The 21,414-nt window shown below is 37.0% G+C and overlaps 2 protein-coding genes across 12 annotated transcripts in view; both read right to left on the bottom strand.

Moving 5' to 3' along the window:
* Positions 1-806: 806 nt before the first annotated feature.
* On the bottom strand, positions 807-19,015 carry LOC129143782 (PSME3-interacting protein). The gene is made up of 5 exons (XM_054683433.2): positions 18,768-19,015; positions 14,570-14,706; positions 13,642-13,732; positions 12,258-12,324; positions 807-4,950 (listed from the first exon to the last, which is right to left on the bottom strand). The coding sequence occupies exon 5, from the start codon at positions 3,285-3,287 to the stop codon at positions 2,487-2,489; it is 801 nt and encodes a 266-aa protein (XP_054539408.1). The 5' UTR covers positions 3,288-4,950; positions 12,258-12,324; positions 13,642-13,732; positions 14,570-14,706; positions 18,768-19,015; the 3' UTR covers positions 807-2,486.
* Positions 18,858-21,414, bottom strand: part of ARFIP1 (ADP ribosylation factor interacting protein 1) — a 131,895-nt gene continuing 129,338 nt past the window's right edge. For all 11 annotated transcript variants that reach the window (XR_010156361.1, XR_010156359.1, XR_010156360.1 and 8 more), the window contains one exon: positions 18,858-20,705. Coding sequence is in view for 8 of the 11 variants with exons in the window: in XM_009448419.4 (XP_009446694.1) it covers positions 20,550-20,705 (156 nt within the window). In the remaining 3 variants the exon portion in view is untranslated. The remainder of the gene's footprint in view (positions 20,706-21,414) is intronic.

Raw genomic sequence — 21,414 nt, 5'->3', positions numbered from 1 at the left:
TCCACAACAATCAGAATCTTAATATTTCTCAAGCAGATTTATAGAAATAATTAAAATGCACCATTAAAAAGCAAAGGGGGCAAGCTTTTTGTCGGAAATACTATTATTCGAGTTTTGACTGGCCTTGGACACAAAGAGGATCCCTGTCAAACACTTAGCATCATAATCAGTTTACATCTACATCTCTTTGTGGGCCTGACCTGGCTAAAATTGAAGGGGGGTCTTTTGGGGTTAAATCTAGGACTCCTTTCATCTTAACTCCTAACTTGCTGGCCTCCTACTGAAAAACAAGGATCTGGTAATTAACTCAGAAGGGTTGGTATTAAATATTCAACCTTTTATCTAGTGTTTTTGTGCCTTTGATCAACTTTTGTATGTTAGATATTAAATTGTAAATTAGATAGTAAAAAAGAAGAAAATTTATCTGTACATTACAATGTATCCAGTTGGTGGTGATTTCTCAAAACTATGCCAGAGAAAAGAGCAAACAAGTTTACACTTAATCTGTCTTAAAATGTTGCTTGTTTTCCAAGTAATACCCTAGGCTTCCTACCTACCCCACCACTGTGCAGAAGGCACAGGTGAACACGTTTCTGCATTTTGGGGTTTTGAATGGTGCCCTGCTTCCTGTGGGGTGATTGATGGGCAGTGTCACTGCAGGCGTCTGTTTCACACAGTTGGGGGCAGGGAGGGAGTGCAGGGCAAGCACACAGCTAAGCACAGGACAGTTTACACTGTCAAATGGAATTGTTTTCATGCTGGAAATGGCTTCACAAAAACAAGATACAATTTTTCTTTTCAGGAGAATTGAAAATTTTAAAGGACCAGAGAGAAGGGAAAGCAGAGAAAATACTAGATGTCCACACATCTTCATTTCTCCCTCCATGCTTCCCATGACAGATTCGAACATATTTTCTAGCTTTGCATTCCCTCCTTTACGGCATGCCTTCTTCACAGTTTATCTTATTCGATAAGGAGATTAATATCCAAGGGTGGCTACTTGCCTGCAGAGCATAATCAGGTTAAACATTGTCTATGGCAGGGGAAGAAGGCAGAGAAATTAATCCTACCTCAGCAGCTCCACTGCATGGGAACTCATAAAAAGGGGGTCTCTGGTGATCCCTGTACTCATGTACAGAGTCTACAGAAGTCCCTTGATGGTGCGAAAGGAAAGTAAATCTCGGGACCCCCAAATCACTAAGCCAAAGAGAAAAGTCAAGCTGGAAACTGCGTCGTTGGGCAAACCTGCCTCCCATTCTGTTTCTAAATGAGATAGCTACCAAGATTAAAAAGTGACATATCTCCCTCACAGTTTGCACACAAGGAAATTCCTTGTGGACAAAGGACAGACAGGACTCAAAGTCATCCCTCTGCTCATGTGAGACAAATGCGTATCTGTGCTTCCTTTGCCTTATTGTTTCACTAAGCCAGACTAAGGTATAAGTGACTATTCCTCTATGCCCCCTCTCACATGTAAGTTGTGTATTTAGTAAAAGGTTAATCAGAGACTCAAAAGAATGCAACCATTTCTCTCTTATCTACCTATGACCTGGAAGCCCCTCCATGCTTCTCGTTGTCCCAGTTTTCTGGACTGAGCCAATGTACATCTTACATATATATTGATTGATGTCTCATGTCTCCCTAAAATGTATAAAACCAAGCTGTGCCCTGACCACCTTAGGCACATGTCATTATAACCTCCTGAGGCTATATCATGGGTGTGTCCTTAACCTTAGCAAAATAAACTTTCTTTTTTTTTCTCTAAAATTTAGAATCTTAAACTAAATCATTTCAAAAACAAACATAAAATAATTTCCCAAGCAGAGAAAAGGTTTGAGATGGAAGCTTTCTTGTTAGCAGTCCCTTCATGCATAAATGGGGTTGGATAGAGAGGCGAGAGGGAATGGCCAAGGATACGGAAAGCTTTCACAATGCATGCCGAGTGTGAAGTGACACCCCCAGCAGATGACGTTTATCATCTTTACTTAGTCACACAACATCAAGGACTGGTGAGTTCCAGGGAAGGGCTCCATTTCATCACCCGGGTCAGTTCTCTTCCCCCACATGCTCCACAATGCAGTAGAACCAAACAACACATTCATCTACAATAGAATGTTTCAATAACACCTGTCCAGTAACTGCCCTTACTTCTTTGTGCTGTTGGGGAAAAGTAAAAAACAGAAAGCAATGAAGCCTAAACCCTTTGGCAAGTCGGCCGGTGCCTATTCTCCTAGGGCATTTTTAGTAGAACTTCAGCTGGGCCTTTCCCTCCTCCCAATATCAGTGAGGAAAGTAGCAGCGGGACAGGTTTGGTCATCTGCACTGGAGTAGAACGAGAAACCAAACACGATTTGGGCCACAGATGGATTCTAGCACATTTTTAGATTGCATTGGTTAAAAATGTCATGTTGTGCACAGGATGCAGGCAAAGGAGTTTTTTTTTGAGGGACATAATGCCTGTAAGGCAGCGTGAATGGTCCGATCTACTACTGGGGAGGAGCTCCCTGTGTAAGGACAGAGAAACTAGGGGCCTCAAGGAAGGTATTGGTTTGGAAGATAGAGGAGACAATCTTTCCGGTGGCATTGATGGTGCCTTCACTGTCTGCGCTGGACTCAGAGTCGCTGCTCCCAGAGTAGGCGCCCAGGCCTGGGAGGATGCTGATACAGACTGCAGCAGAGGGGCAGTGGATGGAGGGGCCACTCAGGGAGGTGTTTCTGAGAGACTTGCAGGATGAGGGCTCTTGATTCTTGTCATCTGGCTCAGGGTCCGGTTTCAGTCTTTTTACACTGTTGTCACTCTCTGAGCTCTTACGCTTCACAGCTCCTGCCAACAGCTTCACCTGGGAGAACTTGTTCTTGGTTTCTAAGGGCTTCACAGTCGGTTTCTTTTCCACTTCCTTCTTGTTCTCTTGAGAAATTCCAACCTTCTTGAGGTTATTTCTGTATTCCTTCAGTTCTTTCAGTTCTTCTTTTGTTTGTTGCTTTTCTATTAGTTCCTGCTGTCGAGAAACCTCATCAAGGAAGTTGGTCTCATCTTCATCTAAGCCTCTTACCATGTTTTTGAATTTGAACTGTTCCTCATACTCCTGCTGCTTCCTGTCCTTCTGTTCCTGTAGCCTTTCATATAGAGGTCGAGGGTCATAAACCTCCTCTGGACATTCTTCTGAATCTTCAGGTTTTCGAACTTTCTCCCATTCTTCTTGCCTCCTTTTGCACCGTTCATCTAGTTCTGCCTCAGACACAAACCTCTTTTTGATAACAAGGTTACCATCATCCCCTCCATCCATAATGAAACAACCAATCACCACTATAGAGTCCCGGCAAAATAAACTTTCTAAATTGACTGAGACCTGTCTCAGATATTTTGGGTTCACAATTGGCAACCACAGCGGGATTCTGAGTGGAGGTTCCCCTGACCTTTGACAAATTTCTTATTGGTGCTTGGTACCAGCTTGAGCTATCTTTATGGCTCAAACCAATAGGATACTTGGCTGAGGCCTGGGAGCCTCCCGTTTAGAGGATCCCTGATCTCCCAAAACTTGGTCGAGATCTAAAGTTTACTTGGCTATACAACCCCTCTTCTGGAGTTTCACTTGCTTCCAACAAGGAGAGCAAGTTTTCCTACTTCCATGACAATGGAAGGCAGGTAACTCTTTTGTGGAGTCTGAGCTCACTTCAAAACAATTTGAGATTTTTCCTGCTTCTAGGATGGTAGAGAGCAGTCTTCAGCCTGAGACCCATTCTTAGATAAGTAGCTGAATCAGGGTTCTGTCTTAGCTAAAGTTAAGATTCACAATCAGCTGGTCTTAAATTCTTACCATTAGAGTACTCAGTAATCATATAAATTGTGCAATTGTTTGTTTGATTTGCTTAGCTGTTTTTGTTGTTACTGTTGCTTGTTTGTATTTTTGTTGTTTTGTTTTTTTTTTTCCCATTGGGTTTGACCAACTCTATCAGCCTTGATGAAATCCAAAGGAAAGTCCAAATTGTGGGGAACAAGGCCTCTGAATTGGCTAAATTCCCATAATTGAAAAAGTAAAAAAGGGAAAAAGAAAAAACGGCCAGCAAAAGAAAAAAAAAGGGAAAGATTTTTTATTTAGATTACCTAAAGGGCTTCAGTTACATAACAAGGCCACCTTTTTTTTTTTTTTTTAACTAACCAAGCCAAACTAAAAAAGCAATGGCATCACCTCACACTGCAGTTTGGTAACTAAGGTTCTGCCCTATTTTTTTCATCACATCAGCCTGGGTTTTGTTCCTAAATCAAGCCCTTTCTGGTTTGGTATTCGTGTTACTTTTGAAATATCAGCAATGTGTCCTAGCTAAAATACGGAAATGAGATTTAAAAGAATTTTTTTAGGGAGCTTAATGGTTAAAAGTCAGCTTAATTAAAAGCTAACATCCAAGATGTGTTTGTGTGTATTGTGTGTGTGTGTGTGTGTGTGTGTGTGTGTGTGTGTGTCTGTATTTTAAAGGCCTTCATGTTTTGTTTTGTTTTTTTCCCTCCTAGGACCTTGGTTTGTTTGTTTTTATCAAGTTTTTTTTTCCTTCTCAGTGGACTGAATCTGTTTTTTCATTTGTTTCTGCTGTCTCTCCTTTTTCTTGCCACCCTCTGCTGCATGAGGAACCTAAAATAGTTTCTAACAGCCTGTTTCTAACAGGCATTCCTTAAAGAAAACAGAGAAGGTGCCAGACTCTCTTTTGGGGAGAAACCTCTGTTTTTCCTTACGGAATCCCAAGAGCGTAAACAGACAAGTTCATCTCAGGTCTTAAACTCCTTGCTTTTGTATTATGTTACCTGGTTTCTTCTTCTCCTTCTCCTTCTCCTTCTCCCTCCTCCTCCTACTCCTCCTTCTCCTCCTTCTTCTTCTCCTCTCCTTCTCCTCCTTCTTCTTCTTCTCCTCTCCTTCTTCTCCTTCTCCCTCTTCTTCTTTTTCACTAAAATAGTTACTATAACAGAGGTTACACTTGGGCGTTTAAAGTAAGGAAGAGTATAGATTAGACAGTTAGGGAAATGTCTTTGTTAAAAAAAAAAAAAAGGAGGATGCACTGTAAAAGCATCATGTGGTCTTAGCCTCATAATAATTCTCTTTTTGGAGACCCAGGATTCAGTGTGGGCTCAGTCCAGAGATCAGAGATCCAGTTTAGAACTACCTATCTAAATAAAATTGGTCTTCTTATACAATCCTATGATAGATTTCTATAATTTTATGTTTGATTTGGCATTTGTTTTTAATTTCCCTCTATTGCCATCAGACTCTCTCTGTACCTTGAGATGTAAATTTAGCTATCTGATTTTTTCACCCAAGAGTTCCTTTAATGTACAAATTTAAGGCTATCTAGCTGACAACTGCCTAGGGTAATAAAATAGGCTACCAAGAAATTGGAAGTCTAAAATAGAAGGAAAAAAAGGTTTTATGAACCTAAAAGATCTACTTCTGTCTGCATGTCTAATACGTCTACGCATTTATGTGTCATATGTTTCATTGCTAAAAATATATAAAAGAGGTCTAATTACGTGGCTTAAAGAAAAAAAAAGTTGCTTTAAATCAAATACCTTATCAGAAAAAATAGAGACTTTAAGTCAAATGCTATTTCAAGTTCATGTAACTTGAATAAATCTTTAGTAAATAAGCTGGTTTTAAAGGCATTCATGAACTAGAAATTAGAAATGGCTCCAGAATCGTCAACATACATTATCATTTAAATTTAATTATTTATTTATTTTTCTTCTTTTTTTTATTATACTTTAAGTTTTAGGGTACATGTGCACAATGTGCAGGTTAGTTACATATGTATACATGTGCCATGCTGGTGTGCTGCACCCATTAACTCATCATTAGCATTAGGTATGTCACCTAAAGCTATCCCTCCCCCCTCCCCCCACCCCACAACAGTCCCCAGAGTGTGATGTTCCCCTTCCTGTGTCCATGTGTTCTCATTGTTCAATTCCCACCTATAAGTGAGAATATGCGGTGTTTGGTTTTTTGTTCTTGCTATAGTTTACTGAGAATGATGATTTCCAATTTCATCCATGTCCCTACAAATGACATGAACTCATCATTTTTTATGGCTGCATAGTATTCCATGGTGTATATGTGCCACATTTTCTTAATCCAGTCTGTCACTGTTGGACATTTGGGTTGGTTCCAAGTCTTTGCTATTGTGAATAGTGCTGCAATAAACATACGTGTGCATGTGTCTTTATAGCAGCATGATTTATAGTCCTTTGGGTATATACCCAGTAATAGGATGGCTGGGTCAAATGGTAGTTCCAGTTCTAGATCCCTGAGGAATCGCCACACTGACTTCCACAATGGTTGAACTAGTTTACAGTCCCACCAACAGTGTAAAAGTGTTCCTATTTCTCCACATCCTCTCCAGCACCTTTTGTTTCCTGACTTTTTAATGATTGCCATTCTAACTGGTGTGAGATGGTATCTCATTGTGGTTTTGATTTGTGTTTCTCTGATGGCCAGTGATGGTGAGCATTTTTTCATGTGTTTTTTGGTTGCATAAATGTCTTCTTTTGAGAAGTGTCTGTTCATGTCCTTCGCCCACTTTTTGATGGGGTTGTTGGTTTTTTTCTTGTAAATTTGTTTGAGTTCATTGTAGATTCTGGATATTAGCCCTTTGTCAGATGAGTAGGTTGTGAAAATTTTCTCCCATTTTGTAGGTTGCCTGTTCACTCTGATGGTAGTTTTTTTTTTGCTGTGCAGAAGCTCTTTAGTTTAATTAGATCCCATTTGTCAATTTTGGCTTTTGTTGCCATTGCTTTTGGTGTTTTAGACATGAAGTCCTTGCCCATACCTATGTCCTGAATGGTAATGCCTAGGTTTTCTTCTAGGGTTTTTATGGTTTTAGGTCTAATGTTTAAGTCTTTAATCCATCTTGAATTAATTTTTGTATAAGGTGTAAGGAAGGGATCCAGTTTCAGCTTTCTACATATGGCTAGCCAGTTTTCCCAGCACCATTTATTAAATAGGGAATCCTTTCCCCATTGCTTGTTTTTCTCAGGTTTGTCAAAGATCAGATAGTTGTAGATATGCGGCGTTATTTCTGAGGGCTCTGTTCTGTTCCATTGATCTGTATCTCTGTTTTGGTACCAGTACCATGCTGTTTTGGTTACTGTAGCCTTGTAGTATAGTTTGAAGTCAGGTAGCGTGATGCCTCCAGCTTTGTTCTTTTGGCTTAGGATTGACTTGGGGATGCGGGCTCTTTTTTGGTTCCATATGAACTTTAAAGTAGTTTTTTCCAATTCTGTGAAGAAAGTCATTGGTAGCTTGATGGGGATGGCATTGAATCTATAAATTACCTTGGGCAGTATGGCCATTTTCATGATATTGATTCTTCCTACCCATGAGCATGGAATGTTCTTCCATTTCTTTGTATCCTCTTTTATTTCCTTGAGCAGTGGTTTGTAGTTCTCCTTGAAGAGGTCCTTCACGTCCCTTGTAAGTTGGATTCCTAGGTATTTTATTCTCTTTGAAGTAATTGTGAATGGGAGTTCACTCATGATTTGGCTGTTTGTCTGTTATTGGTGTATAAGAATGCTTGTGATTTTTGTACATTGATTTTGTATTCTGAGACTTTGCTGAAGTTGCTTATCAGCTTAAGGAGATTTTGGGCTGAGACAATGGGGTTTTCTAGATATACAATCATGTCATCTGCAAATAGGGACAATTTGACTTCCTCTTTTCCTAATTGAATACCCTTTATTTCCTTCTCCTGCCTAATTGCCCTGGCCAGAACTTCCAACACTATGTTGAATAGGAGTGGTGAGAGAGGGCATCCCTGTCTTGTGCCAGTTTTCAAAGGGAATGCTTCCAGTTTTTGCCCCAGTATGATATTGGCTGTGGGTTTCTCATAGATAGCTCTTATTATTTTGAGATATGTCCCATCAATACCTAATTTATTGAGAGTTTTTAGCATGAAGCGTTGTTGAATTTTGTCAAAGGTCTTTTCTGCATCTATTGAGATAATCATGTGGTTTTTGTCTTTGGTTCTGTTTATATGCTGGATTACATTTATTGATTTGCGTATATTGAACCAGCCTTGCATCCCAGGGATGAGGCCCACTTGATCATGGTGGATAAGCTTTTTGATGTGCTGCTGGATTCGGTTTGCCAGTATTTTATGGAGGATTTTTGCATCAATGTTCATCAAGGATATTGGTCTAAAATTCTCTTTTTTGGTTGTGTCTCTGCCCGGCTTTGGTATCAGGATGATGCTGGCCTCATAAAACGAGTTAGGGAGGATTCCCTCTTTTTCTATTGATTGGAATAGTTTCAGAAGGAATGGTACCAGTTCCTCCTTGTACCTCTGATAGAATTCGGCTGTGAATCCATCTGGTCCCGGACTCTTTTTGGTTGGTAAGCTATTGATTAGTGCCACAATTTCAGAGCCTGTTATTGGTCTATTCAGAGAGTCAACTTCTTCCTGGTTTAGTCTTGGGAGGGTGTATGTGTCAAGGAATTTATCCATTTCTTCTAGATTTTCTAGTTTATTTGTGTAGAGGTGTTTGTAGTATTCTCTGATGGTAGTTTGTATTTCTGTGGGATCGGTGGTGATATCCCCTTTATCATTTTTTATTGCATCTATTTGATTCTTCTCTCTTTTCTTCTTTATTAGTCTTGCTAGTGGTCTATCAATTTGTTGATCCTTTCAAAAAACCAGCTCCTGGGTTCACTAATTTTTTGAAGGGTTTTTTGTGTCTCTATTTCCTTCAGTTCTGCTCTGATTTTAGTTATTTCTTGCCTTCTGCTAGCTTTTGAATGTGTTTGCTCTTGCTTCTCTAGTTCTTTTAATTGTGATGTTAGGGTGTCAATTTTGGATCTTTCCTGCTTTCTCTTGTGGGCATTTAGTGCTATAAATTTCCCTCTACACACTGCTTTGAATGTGTCCCAGAGATTCTGGTATGTTGTGTCTAAATTTATTGGTAAAATGATTTCATATTTATCTCTGCTAGATGTCAAAATTTGGCATGAGGGTTATAAAGCTATAAATGCAGCCCAAAGGAAAATTATCTTTGCTTGTGCAAAATTTGATAAATAAGGTATTTAATATTGTTCAGTTAATGGAAACAGCTAAACTCTGAGTTATTGGCAAAAAGGAAGGAAGGGAGGAAGGGAGGAAGGGAGGGAGGGAGGGAGGAAGGAAGGAAGGAAGGAAGGAAAGAAAATATTTATCTAACTGTAAGGTTCTTACTTAGGAAAACCTGAAATTCACAGACTATAAAAATGATTAACTGGGAAATAACATTAAATGATAACTATCACAGTTTTCATAAGTAATCTGGGTAAAATATTAAAAAATTAATTAGATAAATGTGATGAATAAATCCTTGTAAATAAACTTGTCATATAAGTTAGAATCTAAAGTTATATTAAGTTAAATAATGGATACTCATTAAATGTCTGGGTCATTTCCAATTTTTTAAAAATATATATTATAGGAAAATATTTTTTCTAAAAAAAGAAATGTGTTCTTATTTAAAGGAAAATAATTTTTGTCTAATTCAAAAGTTATTTAAAAGTTATTTATGAAATAAGGTAAAAGTAACCAGTAAATAAAAGCAAGGTAAAGGAAGTTATAAATATAACAGGTATTTTTAGCAAGAAAGGTTAAAAGGAAAATAATTTTATATGAGAAATAATTTTATATGGTAGATTTCTGCCTTAGAATAAAATGACTGGTTGTTTAAGAAAAAGGGATGTTCAGGACAAACAAGAAAGTCCAAGCATGTCATGAATGGTCTGTGTAAGTCATAACAAGAGGATTTATGGAAAAAACTTATATATGATCAAGTTGTCTATAATTAAAGGGAAATTATTTATAATGGTCTTTCTAGAGATTGGGTTTTTTTTTAAAAAGACACATATACTAAAGAATTGGGTAGAACAATGAAATTTTCTTAAGGTATTGATTTACTTTTAATAAAATTACAAGAGATTTTTATTTTTTTAACCCAAAGTTTAAACTTTTATTGCATCTCACTGTTTTCAGCTTTCTCTCCTCATTTTAAAGGCTTAAAATGATAACTCTATCCTTAAACTAATTTTCAGCTCCCATTAAGTTTTATTTGTTTGGGTTCCAACTGTTTGTTGTGGCCTGATGCTAAAAATGTTTTATCTTAAAGGAAATGCTTCCTTCCAACCTAATATTCTGTGCTCTTGGCTTTAAATTGTTTCACAAATCAGAAAATTTTCACTATGACTCAGGAAACACTTCCTATGTCTAACTAATTCAAGTACCCTTTTCATCAGTTTTGACTTGAAGGTTATGACTTATCCTCAGTTTTTTATTGGCATCAAGGTTTTTAACAAAAGTCATATACTATTCTACCTTTAGCCAAAGTTCTTGAGATAACCAAGGAAGACACATTTTATGTGTGTGTGTGAGTGTGTTCTCTGTCACAATCAGTCAATTTCTTCTTCATTAGATTGCAAAAATAGATACTATAATAAAGAACTTCCCAGGCCGGGTGCAGTGGCTCACGCATGTAATCCCAGCACTTTGGGAGGCCAATGGGGGTGGATCACCTGAGGTCAGGAGTTCAAGACTAGCCTGACCATATGGTGAAACCCTGTCTCTACTAAAATACAAAAAATTGGGCAGCTGTGGTGGCAGGCACCTTGTAATCCCAGCTACTTGGGATGGTGAGACAGGAGGATTGCTTGAACCCAGGAGGCAGAGGCTGCAGTGAGCCAAGATTGCGCCACTGCACTCCAACCTCGGCAACAGAGAGAGTCTCCAAAAAAAAAAAAAAAAAAAAAAAAAAAAAGAACTTCCCTACCAGAATTGCCTTCCAATTCCAGAAAGCCGTGTTTGTAGACTCTGTCTCCCCTGGGTGACCTTGAAACACCCATGCAACCCAGTCCTTGTGTGCCTGTAGTTAGAATCCACACACTTGAACAGGTAGGCTAACTAGTTATTAACTTATTTTCCTTCTAAAAAATGGCAGCAGTTAGACTGGCCTCTAAATCAAAACTAAAGTCATATAAATTGCTAAATGTTCTAGCCAACAATGACCCTAATGACCTAGAAGCTTCAGATGAATTCTGCCACTTCAACTGTCCGAATATATTCTAGTGCTACTAGGTAAAAAGGAGTCAAGCATTCTATGTTAGAATGTCTGGTGGGGAAAAAGAAAGTATTAAGATTCAAAGGCTACACAGAAATAATATTGTACTATATTTAAGATTTATGTGAGATTTATTTGGCAACATGGATAGGACCATCTTCACTGACCTAGCTGCCACGGTAGAATGGTAAAATGCCTTCTTCCCCACCCAACAAACACACATGCTCAGAATTAAGACATTCCATTCTGGAGCTGAAGGCTGGCTGCCTCCATCCTCAACCACTAATTGTATATTCTCCACACTGATCCCTCCCTTCTCCTGACCATTCACTCCTTATGATTTGTATGGACTTGCTCCCCATTAAACCCAAAAGTTTAAGGGCAAGCCTGTCTTATTCAACTTCACATCTTTGTAGTATTTACCTTCAAGGCTCGACAGCTGTTAGTAGTCAATGTATTTTCACATTGCTTGTGATTTTCATCACCAGCAAATGTTGCCAGTGGGCCTCCAGTCATTGAAGGCTAAGTGCCCCAGCAATGCTAATTATCATTATTGAAAACATTGAGTGACCTTTACGTGCAAAGCACGAGGAGGGCTACAAACATGTTCAAAACAGTTCTTGCCCTCACGAGGCTTCTATGGGCCAGAAGCAAATCTGCTAGATCCAAGCTCTTTGAAGCCTGATCCTCTTCAAGGTGTTAGTGGAATCAGGTGGTGAAAGTCAACGTGGGTAAGCTGACCAGTCAGTCATTCAGCAAATACTCATGACCATTTAAACTTACATTAAAAAAATAATCTACTTGCTAGTACCAGTGAGTTAAGATGTAAGAGTGCATGAAGGGAACAGCCAGGTATCATAAGATTTTAGGTGAACCAAGAAATGTAGACTTATACAGGCCAATTAAGTGAAACCTTTCAGAAGACATGCTGATGCTCCACCCAGAGCAATGTGGCTCAGTGTTGGACTGAAAAACAAGTCCAGCTTTGACACAGTTTGGGAAGAAGAGGGATGGATTGAGTTCTTTCTTCAGAAATTTGATAAAGTGATCAGGCAAAGAGGACTGAGAATTGAAGCATGTGGCTTTGATCCTCCACTTCTTTTAGGGCTACACCAAAGAGATGGGGATGCCTGCTTTTAAACAAGACTAAGTATGGCCTTGATAAGACAATTACCTGGCTCTGTCACGGCTTGGGCTAACGCATTTCCATAAGCTAGGTGTACAGGATTCCAAAGAGGCTACTGTAAGGAAAAACAAAACCATAATAATGAAAAGTCAGCAGACTAGAAATGAAATTGTTGAAGTTAGTTCACTACTAGTGAATGGGAATTCACATAAAAATGAGCTAAACGAACTAAACAGGCAGAGTTCTTCCTAGAATAAATCAAGGTCAGTGTTGAGGTCACTGGCAAGGAAGTCTGGAGTGGCTTGGACTGAAGCTACTTGTGTTTGGGGAAAAAAGACTTGTTTTCATTGCTCTAGTCATAAGCATAAATAGTGACTCCAAAAGCTTGAAAACTTGAAGACAGCACAATAGCCTCTTAGTATGTCATTATATTTTTTTTAAAAGAACAAAGGGGCAAGTTAGGGCCACAGCCTACTATCAAGCTTTAATACTTGCCTTTCCCTTGTGAGTTTAGGCAAGGTCTCTTATAGACACACACACAATTTTGTCATTAGACATGGCTGTTCATTTGCTATTTCTAACGAATTTTTTCCCTCATTTTATGGCTGGCTTCATTGGAGAAAAATGCTAACTAAACTTCACAGAGAAAATATGGTGAACCTTTTCAGAGAAACAAAATTTTGAGAAAAAAGAAATTGTTAGTGCCCACTTCAGGAATCATCTGACCCTCTTCCAGGTGTTAGTGGAATCAGGCGGCGAATGAAAGTCAACACAGGCAAGCTGACCAGTCATTCAGCAAATACTCATGACTGTTTAAACTTACATTTTTTTTTCTAACTCACTTGATAGTACTAGTGATTATATAGTAACCATTGCCATGGTTAAAACTCAATTCTCCAAACATTGCCTGGCCTTTTTGCTACTTCTGTTATTGATATAAACTAGTCAGAAAATTTTAATCCATAGTATTTTCTTTGTTCTTATCTGAGATGGGGTGGGGAATTGGAAAAAGAGAATTTGAGAACAATATAAATAAATATCCATTACTTATTTGAGGAATGCTTTAAAGAGTTAAGCAATTTTATTAATTTTAGAAGTGTGAATTAGGGAAAACGTGGCCATCTCATAAAATATATTTTTGGATTGGAAATAACCATTATTAAAAATTACCAGTGTATAAATACTTATTTTTAAGTAGTCTCAAGTTGTTATAGTAAATAAAACTCTAAGCAGCTTCATTTAAAAAAATCTATAGTAGTACAGAATAGTAGTATATGCTAATTTACAACAGGGCAAAAAAATTGAGACAGAAAAAACCATCATTATTAGGCTAAAAGAAAGTTAGTGTTTTGTTTTTGAACTTAACTTCCCTTGAACTTTCAAATAGCTATTTAGAAAGCATCAATCTGGGGCCGGGAACAGTGGCTCATACCTGTAATCCAGCACTTTGGGAGGCTGAGGCGAGAGGATCACTTGAGCCCAGGAGTTTGAGCCCAGCCTGGGCAACATGGCGAAACCCATCTCTACAAAAAATACAAAAATTAGTTGGGCATGGTGGCACATACCTGTAGTAATATAGCAATTTTTTTGAAAAGCTTCAATTTGGAAATGAGCTGAGGAGAAAAAAACAAGAGAAAAAGGTCCGGTTTAGTGAATGCATGTTTTCCTATATGGAATCTTTTTTACATAGTCATATCCTAAACTATTTTTGCCTCTTCACTTGTCCTGTACTCTTTATTGACAAACTGCTCAACTTTATGCTTACTTGAATTTCTGTTTCCAAATACAAATCAATTTATCTCCCATGCTAGAGGAGAAATTGTAGTATCTGTAGGAGTAGAGCAAGTGGTGTCACTCTCTATACCAAAAAAAGCCTCTGATTGCAACCCTGGTGCAAGAGGAAAGATTTAGTGGGTCCTGCTGCCTTTTTTTTTAATGTTATTATGAAAAACATTTTTAAAAAGAAAAAGACTAGTACTATGGAACCCCACATATCCACCCACTTATTTCAACAATTGCTAACATTTTGCCATATTTACTTTGACATCTTTCTCTCCTTTTTCTCTTCCAGCTTTCTCTCCATATATGTGAATACATATGAATGTATGTATTTTTGCTGAGCCATTTAAAGGTAAACTGCAGACATCATGCCACTTTGGCTTTAAGTAGTTTAGGCATGCATTCCTAATAAAGCTGTTCCCCTATATTACCACAATATAATATCATACCTAAAAAAACGTAAGTTCCTAGCAGTGTCAAATACACACTCAAGTGACTCAGTTTTTCCTTCAAATGTCTTATATAGCTACTTTTTTTGAATTATGATCTCAAATCTTTTGTTTTCTAACAGTATTACTAACTTTTTTTTCTTTTGTGATGGACTTTTTGAAGAAACCAAGCCAATTATGTTGTAGAATGTCTCAGATTCTGGATTTGTCCAATTGATTCTTCTTGGTAACATTTAAATTGTTCCTTAACTCCCTGTATCTTCTGTACACTGGAATTTAAGGTAAAATACTTGATTAGCTGCAGATTGAACAATTCCAGCAGAAATACGTGATACTGTATAATTTATATCTCATTATATCCAAGGCACAATGATTACTATTCATGATTCTAAATTTGATCACAATTTAGGTTGTAAGCACAAATCTCTTATTAATGGTACTTTTTCCCATTTCGAATTGAGCCATTTGTAGGGTAATACTTTGGTACTATGGAAATAGTCTGTTTTCCATTAATCTCTCACCTAATGATATTAGCATCCATTGGCCATCCCTGTGTAAATCAATTATTTCAGTCATGGTTTCAACATGGTGATTTCTCTAATTCTGCCATTCTTTCTACTACAGAAAGAATGGCCATTACAGAAGAACGGCTATTTTAAAAGCTGGCCACTCTTCTGTAAACATCCTACTGTCTTAGGTAACATCCTGACATTAATTTAGAGTAAGTTATAAGTGTACTGCCTCTTTTGTAACTCATTCAAATGAAATTGCAGTGCAAGCACTGAATATTTTTCTGCATTTGAATTTTGGATCAAAAAAACAAATTTTTATACATGGCTCCTTTGAATTAAGAACTATACAAGGAAGCCTGGCACAGTGGCTCACGCCTGTAATCCCAGCATTTTGGGAAGCCGATGCGGGCGGAATTACGTATATTGAAGGAGTCTGAGGCCAGCCTGACACACATGGCGAAATTCTGTCTCTACTAAACGCACAAAACTTAGCTGGGCCTGAGCAACAGAGTGAGACTCTGTCTCAAAAAAGAAAATTATGCAAGGAGTTGGGGATACAGGGTGAATAAGACAGCCTACCCCGTGCTTTTCTTAAGAGCTGAATGTCTAGTCATAGTAAGTATATATTCCTCAAAGGAAAGAATAATTATTCTATAAAAAAGCCTTAGGCAGTTTTTATAAAAAGCTTCCTAACATAGAATCAGAAATCATTTAGGAGGAGAATAACAGTAAAGTAGCATATATAAATAATTTATCTTGAGTACTTTATTGATTATTCTAAGGCTTCATAATTTAAAAACTTTTCAGGAAGGCTGGCAAGATTAAAGTTACCTTTCCTCTCACTACTCTATAATGCTTTACACTCATTTGAAAAAAAAAAAAAGTTTTTACAGAGTTTGCTTTTAGTAGAACGTCAATAATCAAAGCTCCAAGATGTAGTGAGATATATATGGCTGTGGTTCTTCTTCCTATGTGCCCTATACCAGCTAGATGTACATTTCACCTGTAAGTTATTTATATGAACATATACACCTGTACCAAAGGCAAAGTGATATGAAAGTCTAAGTCATAGAAAGTTACTTTTAAAATCGACAAAATGGTATCCTGTTCCTCTTACATCTTCCTTATGAATCAACAATTCATGCAATCTTTGACAGAGTTTATGGCAAAGCCTAGCTTGGACCCAAACAAAACTGTGATTTTGGTTCTTGTGGAACAGTTTCCGTTGTTTAAAAAACCCAGAATTCTCAGTTCTGATAGCATACTAATCAATTAACTGCACAAGAGTAGAGTTATGGTGCTCAGACTGGACCTAATTCCCTCATATTTCTACTCTCCTTTTTCCCTACCAGAGCTGATACCAGACTAACAGTTCTCACTTAACATACATAAACTACTAAGAGTCAAACTTTATTTCATGAAAACAAAGCTGAACTTTGTAGTTTCCTGTACATTACGATGACCACTTGGCAATTTATTACAAAGGCCCATTTATGCTGCGAAATCTGTTGAACAGGAAACCTTCAAGTGGGAACATAATGAAAGTGGGAATTTAATGAAAGTCCTCAAAAAAATTGTTTGCATTGTCCTATTTTAATAGGTCCTGCTATACTGTAAAAATAGTAAAGGAACTGTGACCTTGGGAAAGCTTTGAAATAATGCAAAATACAACTGGTCTTCTGATCAGAAAATAGCCTACTTACAACTGGATAGTCTTAGCTAATGTAAAAATTTGTAGTCTTAAAGGGGAATTAGATTTTTGAAAATACCTAAATTTGGTTAAAATTGTGATTAGGGCTGGGTGTGGTGGCTCACACCTGTAACGTAATCCCAGCACTTTGGGAGGTGGAGGCGGGCAGATCACCTGAGGTCAGGAGTTCGAGACCAGCCTGACCCACATGGAGAAACTCTGTCTCTAACTAAAAATATAAAATAAGCCAGGCGTGGTGGCGCATGCCTGTAATCCCAGTTACTTGGGAGGCTGAGAGGCAGAAGCATCGCTTGAACCTGGGAGGCGGAGGTTGCAGTGAGCCAAGATCGCGCCATTGCACCGCAGCCTGGGCAACAAGAGTGAAACTTCGTCTCAAAAAAAAAAAAAAAAAAAAATTGAGTGATCAAAGATTTCAGCTAGTTTCAACTCTCCCAGCTAGTTTCAACTCTCCCAGGCAAACTGAAAGGTTAAAAAAGAAAAGGAAAAAAAAAAAAAAAAAAAAGAGCCACTGGCAAAGGATATTTAGGACTATTGCAAAGAGGTATTTAAGTAGTACTTCACGAAATTAGCATAAATTATACTTGAATGACTAGCAACTCAGATAATTTACTTTTATTTTTCAAAACTACAGTCATCTCCAGTGAAAACTAAAGAATGGGCACATTTTGAGGTAGCTATATTATTCTTTCAATTAACAGTTCCATGATTAGAAGAAATTTATCTTTAGTTTTTTCAATATACATAATTTTACTTTATATAACACTTTTCAAGCTCACCTGATTTCTTTTGCAGAATACTGCAAGTTAAAGGTCAGTGGATAGAAAGGCAAGCATCTTGCATACTTTGCAATCTACCTAGTATGAAGCCATTTGGGGGGAGATGGATTTTTTTTCCCCAATGGGAAGATATTTAATACACATTAAACTTAACTTTAGAAGAAACTTGACACTTTTGACACATTGATTTAATTATGCGGTTGAAATGGCAGGATTTAAAGGGGAATTCAAGTATATAGTTGCAAATACTCATCCGGCATTACATTTGGAGATGGGGGTTGGCTAAGTCAGTTTAACATATTTTGAAGCCTTGATAGTTTCATCTGTTAAAAAAAAAGTGTGTTACATAATCTCTAAGGAACCTTCTAGTTTCACACTCTAAAGGATACGCTTCAGTAACATTATCAGTGTGTTTTGAATATGGAAAAGATGCTTCTTAAAGCCTAGATTTCAGCTAAATTGCTTTTGCAAACCCAGATAGTTCCTGGACCCTAAGATTTGGAAGCTTTGGGATGAAAAGTTTAATTTCACAGACCAGTTCCTCAGTGCATTATTTTTTCTAGAATAACAACTTCTATTTTAATGAGAGAAAAGCCAGCCATTTTCATCCATTCCCTGCTCTCACACCCAGCATCCCCAAACTCTCCAGTTGGTGATTGTTCAGGCTTTATCTTCCTGTTTTTCTCTTTCATTATCTCATTTTATATATACAGCACTGGCTTAAAAAATATACTAAACAGGTACATGTGTATGCTCTTAGAGGTGTAAATTGGCACAGTCTTTCTTGAAAGCAAACAGGCAATATATTACAAAGTTTTAAAAGTGTGTATATACTTTTGAGGGCCCATTTTCACTTCTAGGACTATAACCTAAGGGAGTAAGTAAAAGTGCAAAGATGTAAATGTATATTAAAGGATATTCAAAATAGAGCTTGTAATACTAAAATCCAAAACTAAAATATCCAACTTCAGAGGTGTTGAGTGGTTCCATGCAGTATTTATTCACTTGGGAAGGTACTTATCTTCTATTACTTGAAACTTTCTTCTAATTCTTTTCTATAATGAACATAAATTACATTCCTAACAAAGTAAATGTACCATTGGCTAAATATATTGATTTACTTTTTTCTTTTGGTCATGTGCCCACTATCAGAATCATGGACATTTTAAATTTATTCTGAAAAAAATTAATCCATGAAACTATTTAGCTCCTTAGCTACAGTAACTGTTATTGAAATGTGGTTAAGAATGGACATGTTCAGCTCTCAAAAGAGATTCACATTGAAAAAAAATAGCTTACTGAGCTAAAACAATTATAAGTGACAGAAGTACCTTTTTTTTTAAGGTTCAGAAAAGGCAAATTATGTGTCTTCAGAGTTTCCAAATAGTTACTTCTTAAACTATGAAGGTCCAGAGAAATGATTTACTGCAGCAAACACGTTTAATAAGAATACAAAATTCACACTAGAGGCACATTCTGGGGAATGTAAATGAACTATCACAAGTAGTAATTCTGCTGGAAGAATAAAATAAGGCTCTCTGAGTACAAATATACAGGAAGGAATGATTTAAAATAGGTATGATTTATAATCACATTACATTGTATTAAGCACTCAAAACAGGCATATTAATTAAAAAGCCAGCTAAAAGGCATTTGAACATATATAACAAATCTTACAGTCCACAAAGTTCATGTATAACGGTAATTTTAAGTACTTCATTTCAACACAGAAGAAATGAACAGGTGAGGGATGCCTCTCAAAATATTAATTTATGTCTATGACAAAAACTAAAAGAGCTTTACATTGAAAATGGATTACACTACTGATAGAACCATGTAGTGGACAGGACAACCACATTAAAACAAAACCAACAGTGCCGAGCAACTAAAACAGTACTGGCCTTTCCAATCCTCTTTCTTCCTGGTACCACCACACTGTCCCAAATTACCTCTTCATTACCCAAATCAAAGAATCCTTCTGTTTTCCCAATCCTCAAAAGGAACGAAGAAAAACCAAAGAGCAAACTCAAAAGATGACTTTTACCATAAACCTCAAATGTGGCTTAACAAGTACAAAGAAACCCAACATTCATACATAGTGCTCCATTCCATGGAAGGAATAGACACATCAAACATTATCCAACAGGGGTTTCTTTATGGATTTTGTACATTGCTTGAACAAGAATTACTGTATCTGAGAAGGCACATATCTGTGATTTAAGGCTTAAACGGTATTGTTACATATGGAAGTCAATAAAAGCTGTCTATGTATTCACTTCTATCAAAATGGAACTGACCCAAAAACTAGTTTTCTAAGTACAGATTTCTACTCCAGAAACAATTAAGAATTTCCATTCCCACGTCCACCTGTCAAAAAAAAAAAATTCTCTTAAGCAGGTTTTGTTATGAACCAAAAGAAATTGCAAATGTAACTGTCCAATGACTTTGGGTGAAGCAAATTCATAAGCTTAAAAGCCTCATAGAAATGACAGTGTGATTTCTGTGTCTTTAAAAAAAAGTCTAAATAAAATTACAGTGGTACAGATTCATTTTTAAAAAGGTATTTGCCACAACTCCACAAGCTAATCATTCATTAGAGCTGCTGCCTCTGTGTGGACGCTGCAGGAACACCATATAACTTTACTCTGCAAAATAGTTTCTTTTTTCTTTAATACATGAAAATGAATCTCTTAAAGATGTTTAATATATTCACATATAAAATATCTGATGTTGATACAAATCATGTAAACCTCCCTTTGGAAAAGTTACAATCGGCCCTCATTTCCAGGACCAAAAACCTTGAATTTTTATCTTGTCAGTGCAAATCTCTATTAGATGTTTTCAAACTACAGAAATAGCCATCAACCCTCACAATACAAAAGGATTTCTCAAAAAGGAAAATTATTGTGTTCAGATTATAGAAACTGTTTACATTAAAACCACCCTTAACAGTTCAATTGTTAAAGTATGAAAAACGGAAAAATTAAAGCTGTTTGTGCAAGAATCACTATAATGCTTGTCACCCCTCCCACTTCCCCCAACTCTGCTTAATTCTTGTTAGGTTTGTTTAGAAATATAACAACGCGACTTTCTTTTTATTTTCCGCTGTGATTTTACTGTTCTTCAAGCCAAGATGGGGCATCCACTCCAGGGGTTTTCAATTTGATATGGAACTGTTTAAGTGTCTGTTCAAGCTGCTTCTGATTCCCAGCAAAGTAAGCGGCAATGGCATTGTGGAAAAGGACCAGCTGATTGTGCAATACTTTAACCTGTGGACAGGGCAGAGTTACAAGACCAAGCATTAACACCAATAACAATAAAATAGAGAGTGATTTATTACATTCCTTAATTAAATAGTGTATCTCTCTTGAAGAAAAGCTGGCTTAATAATGACCAAGTATTTCACACATACCAAGTGTACACTGCCTTGCAGGGTCACTGAGCCTTTGATGACTTTTTAATTACCATAAAGAGAATAGGTCAGTTTTAAGATGCCCAAATATATACCCTATTAACCATTTTCAAACATTATTGAGAGGATTAATTAAAAATATCATTAAATCCTCCTCAAACTAAGTACATTCAAAATCATGTGAGATATCAAAAAGGGAAAATTATATATAATTGCTACACAATGTATGAATAGTAAATATGGACATCATTAAATCTAAGCTTTATGTAAGCCAAGTAGGCTGGATACTTTTAAATATTGACTTTCTTTGTAAAGAATCAAGCAAGTAGCAAGTGTTGCTCAGAAAATCAATTTACTTAACGCTCATATGACTCTCAATTATTTTCAACTGCTTATTACTTCTGCTGACATCAAGAGTATATTTTAACCAAGTCATACTACCTCTATAAGTCTTTCTTAAAGAAATAAACAATGCATCAAAAAGATTTATAAACTGTTTCCTGAGGTTGTTTTTCTTTTGTTTTGTTTTGTTTTTTGAGACAGAGTCTTGCTCTGTCACCCAGGCT

This window comes from Pan troglodytes, chromosome 3 (genome assembly GCF_028858775.2).
Source record: "Pan troglodytes isolate AG18354 chromosome 3, NHGRI_mPanTro3-v2.0_pri, whole genome shotgun sequence".
In the NCBI taxonomy this organism is placed as follows: Eukaryota; Metazoa; Chordata; class Mammalia; order Primates; family Hominidae; genus Pan; species Pan troglodytes.
Note: the sequence above shows the minus strand (reverse complement) of the source record. Positions and strands in the feature narration are given on the sequence as shown.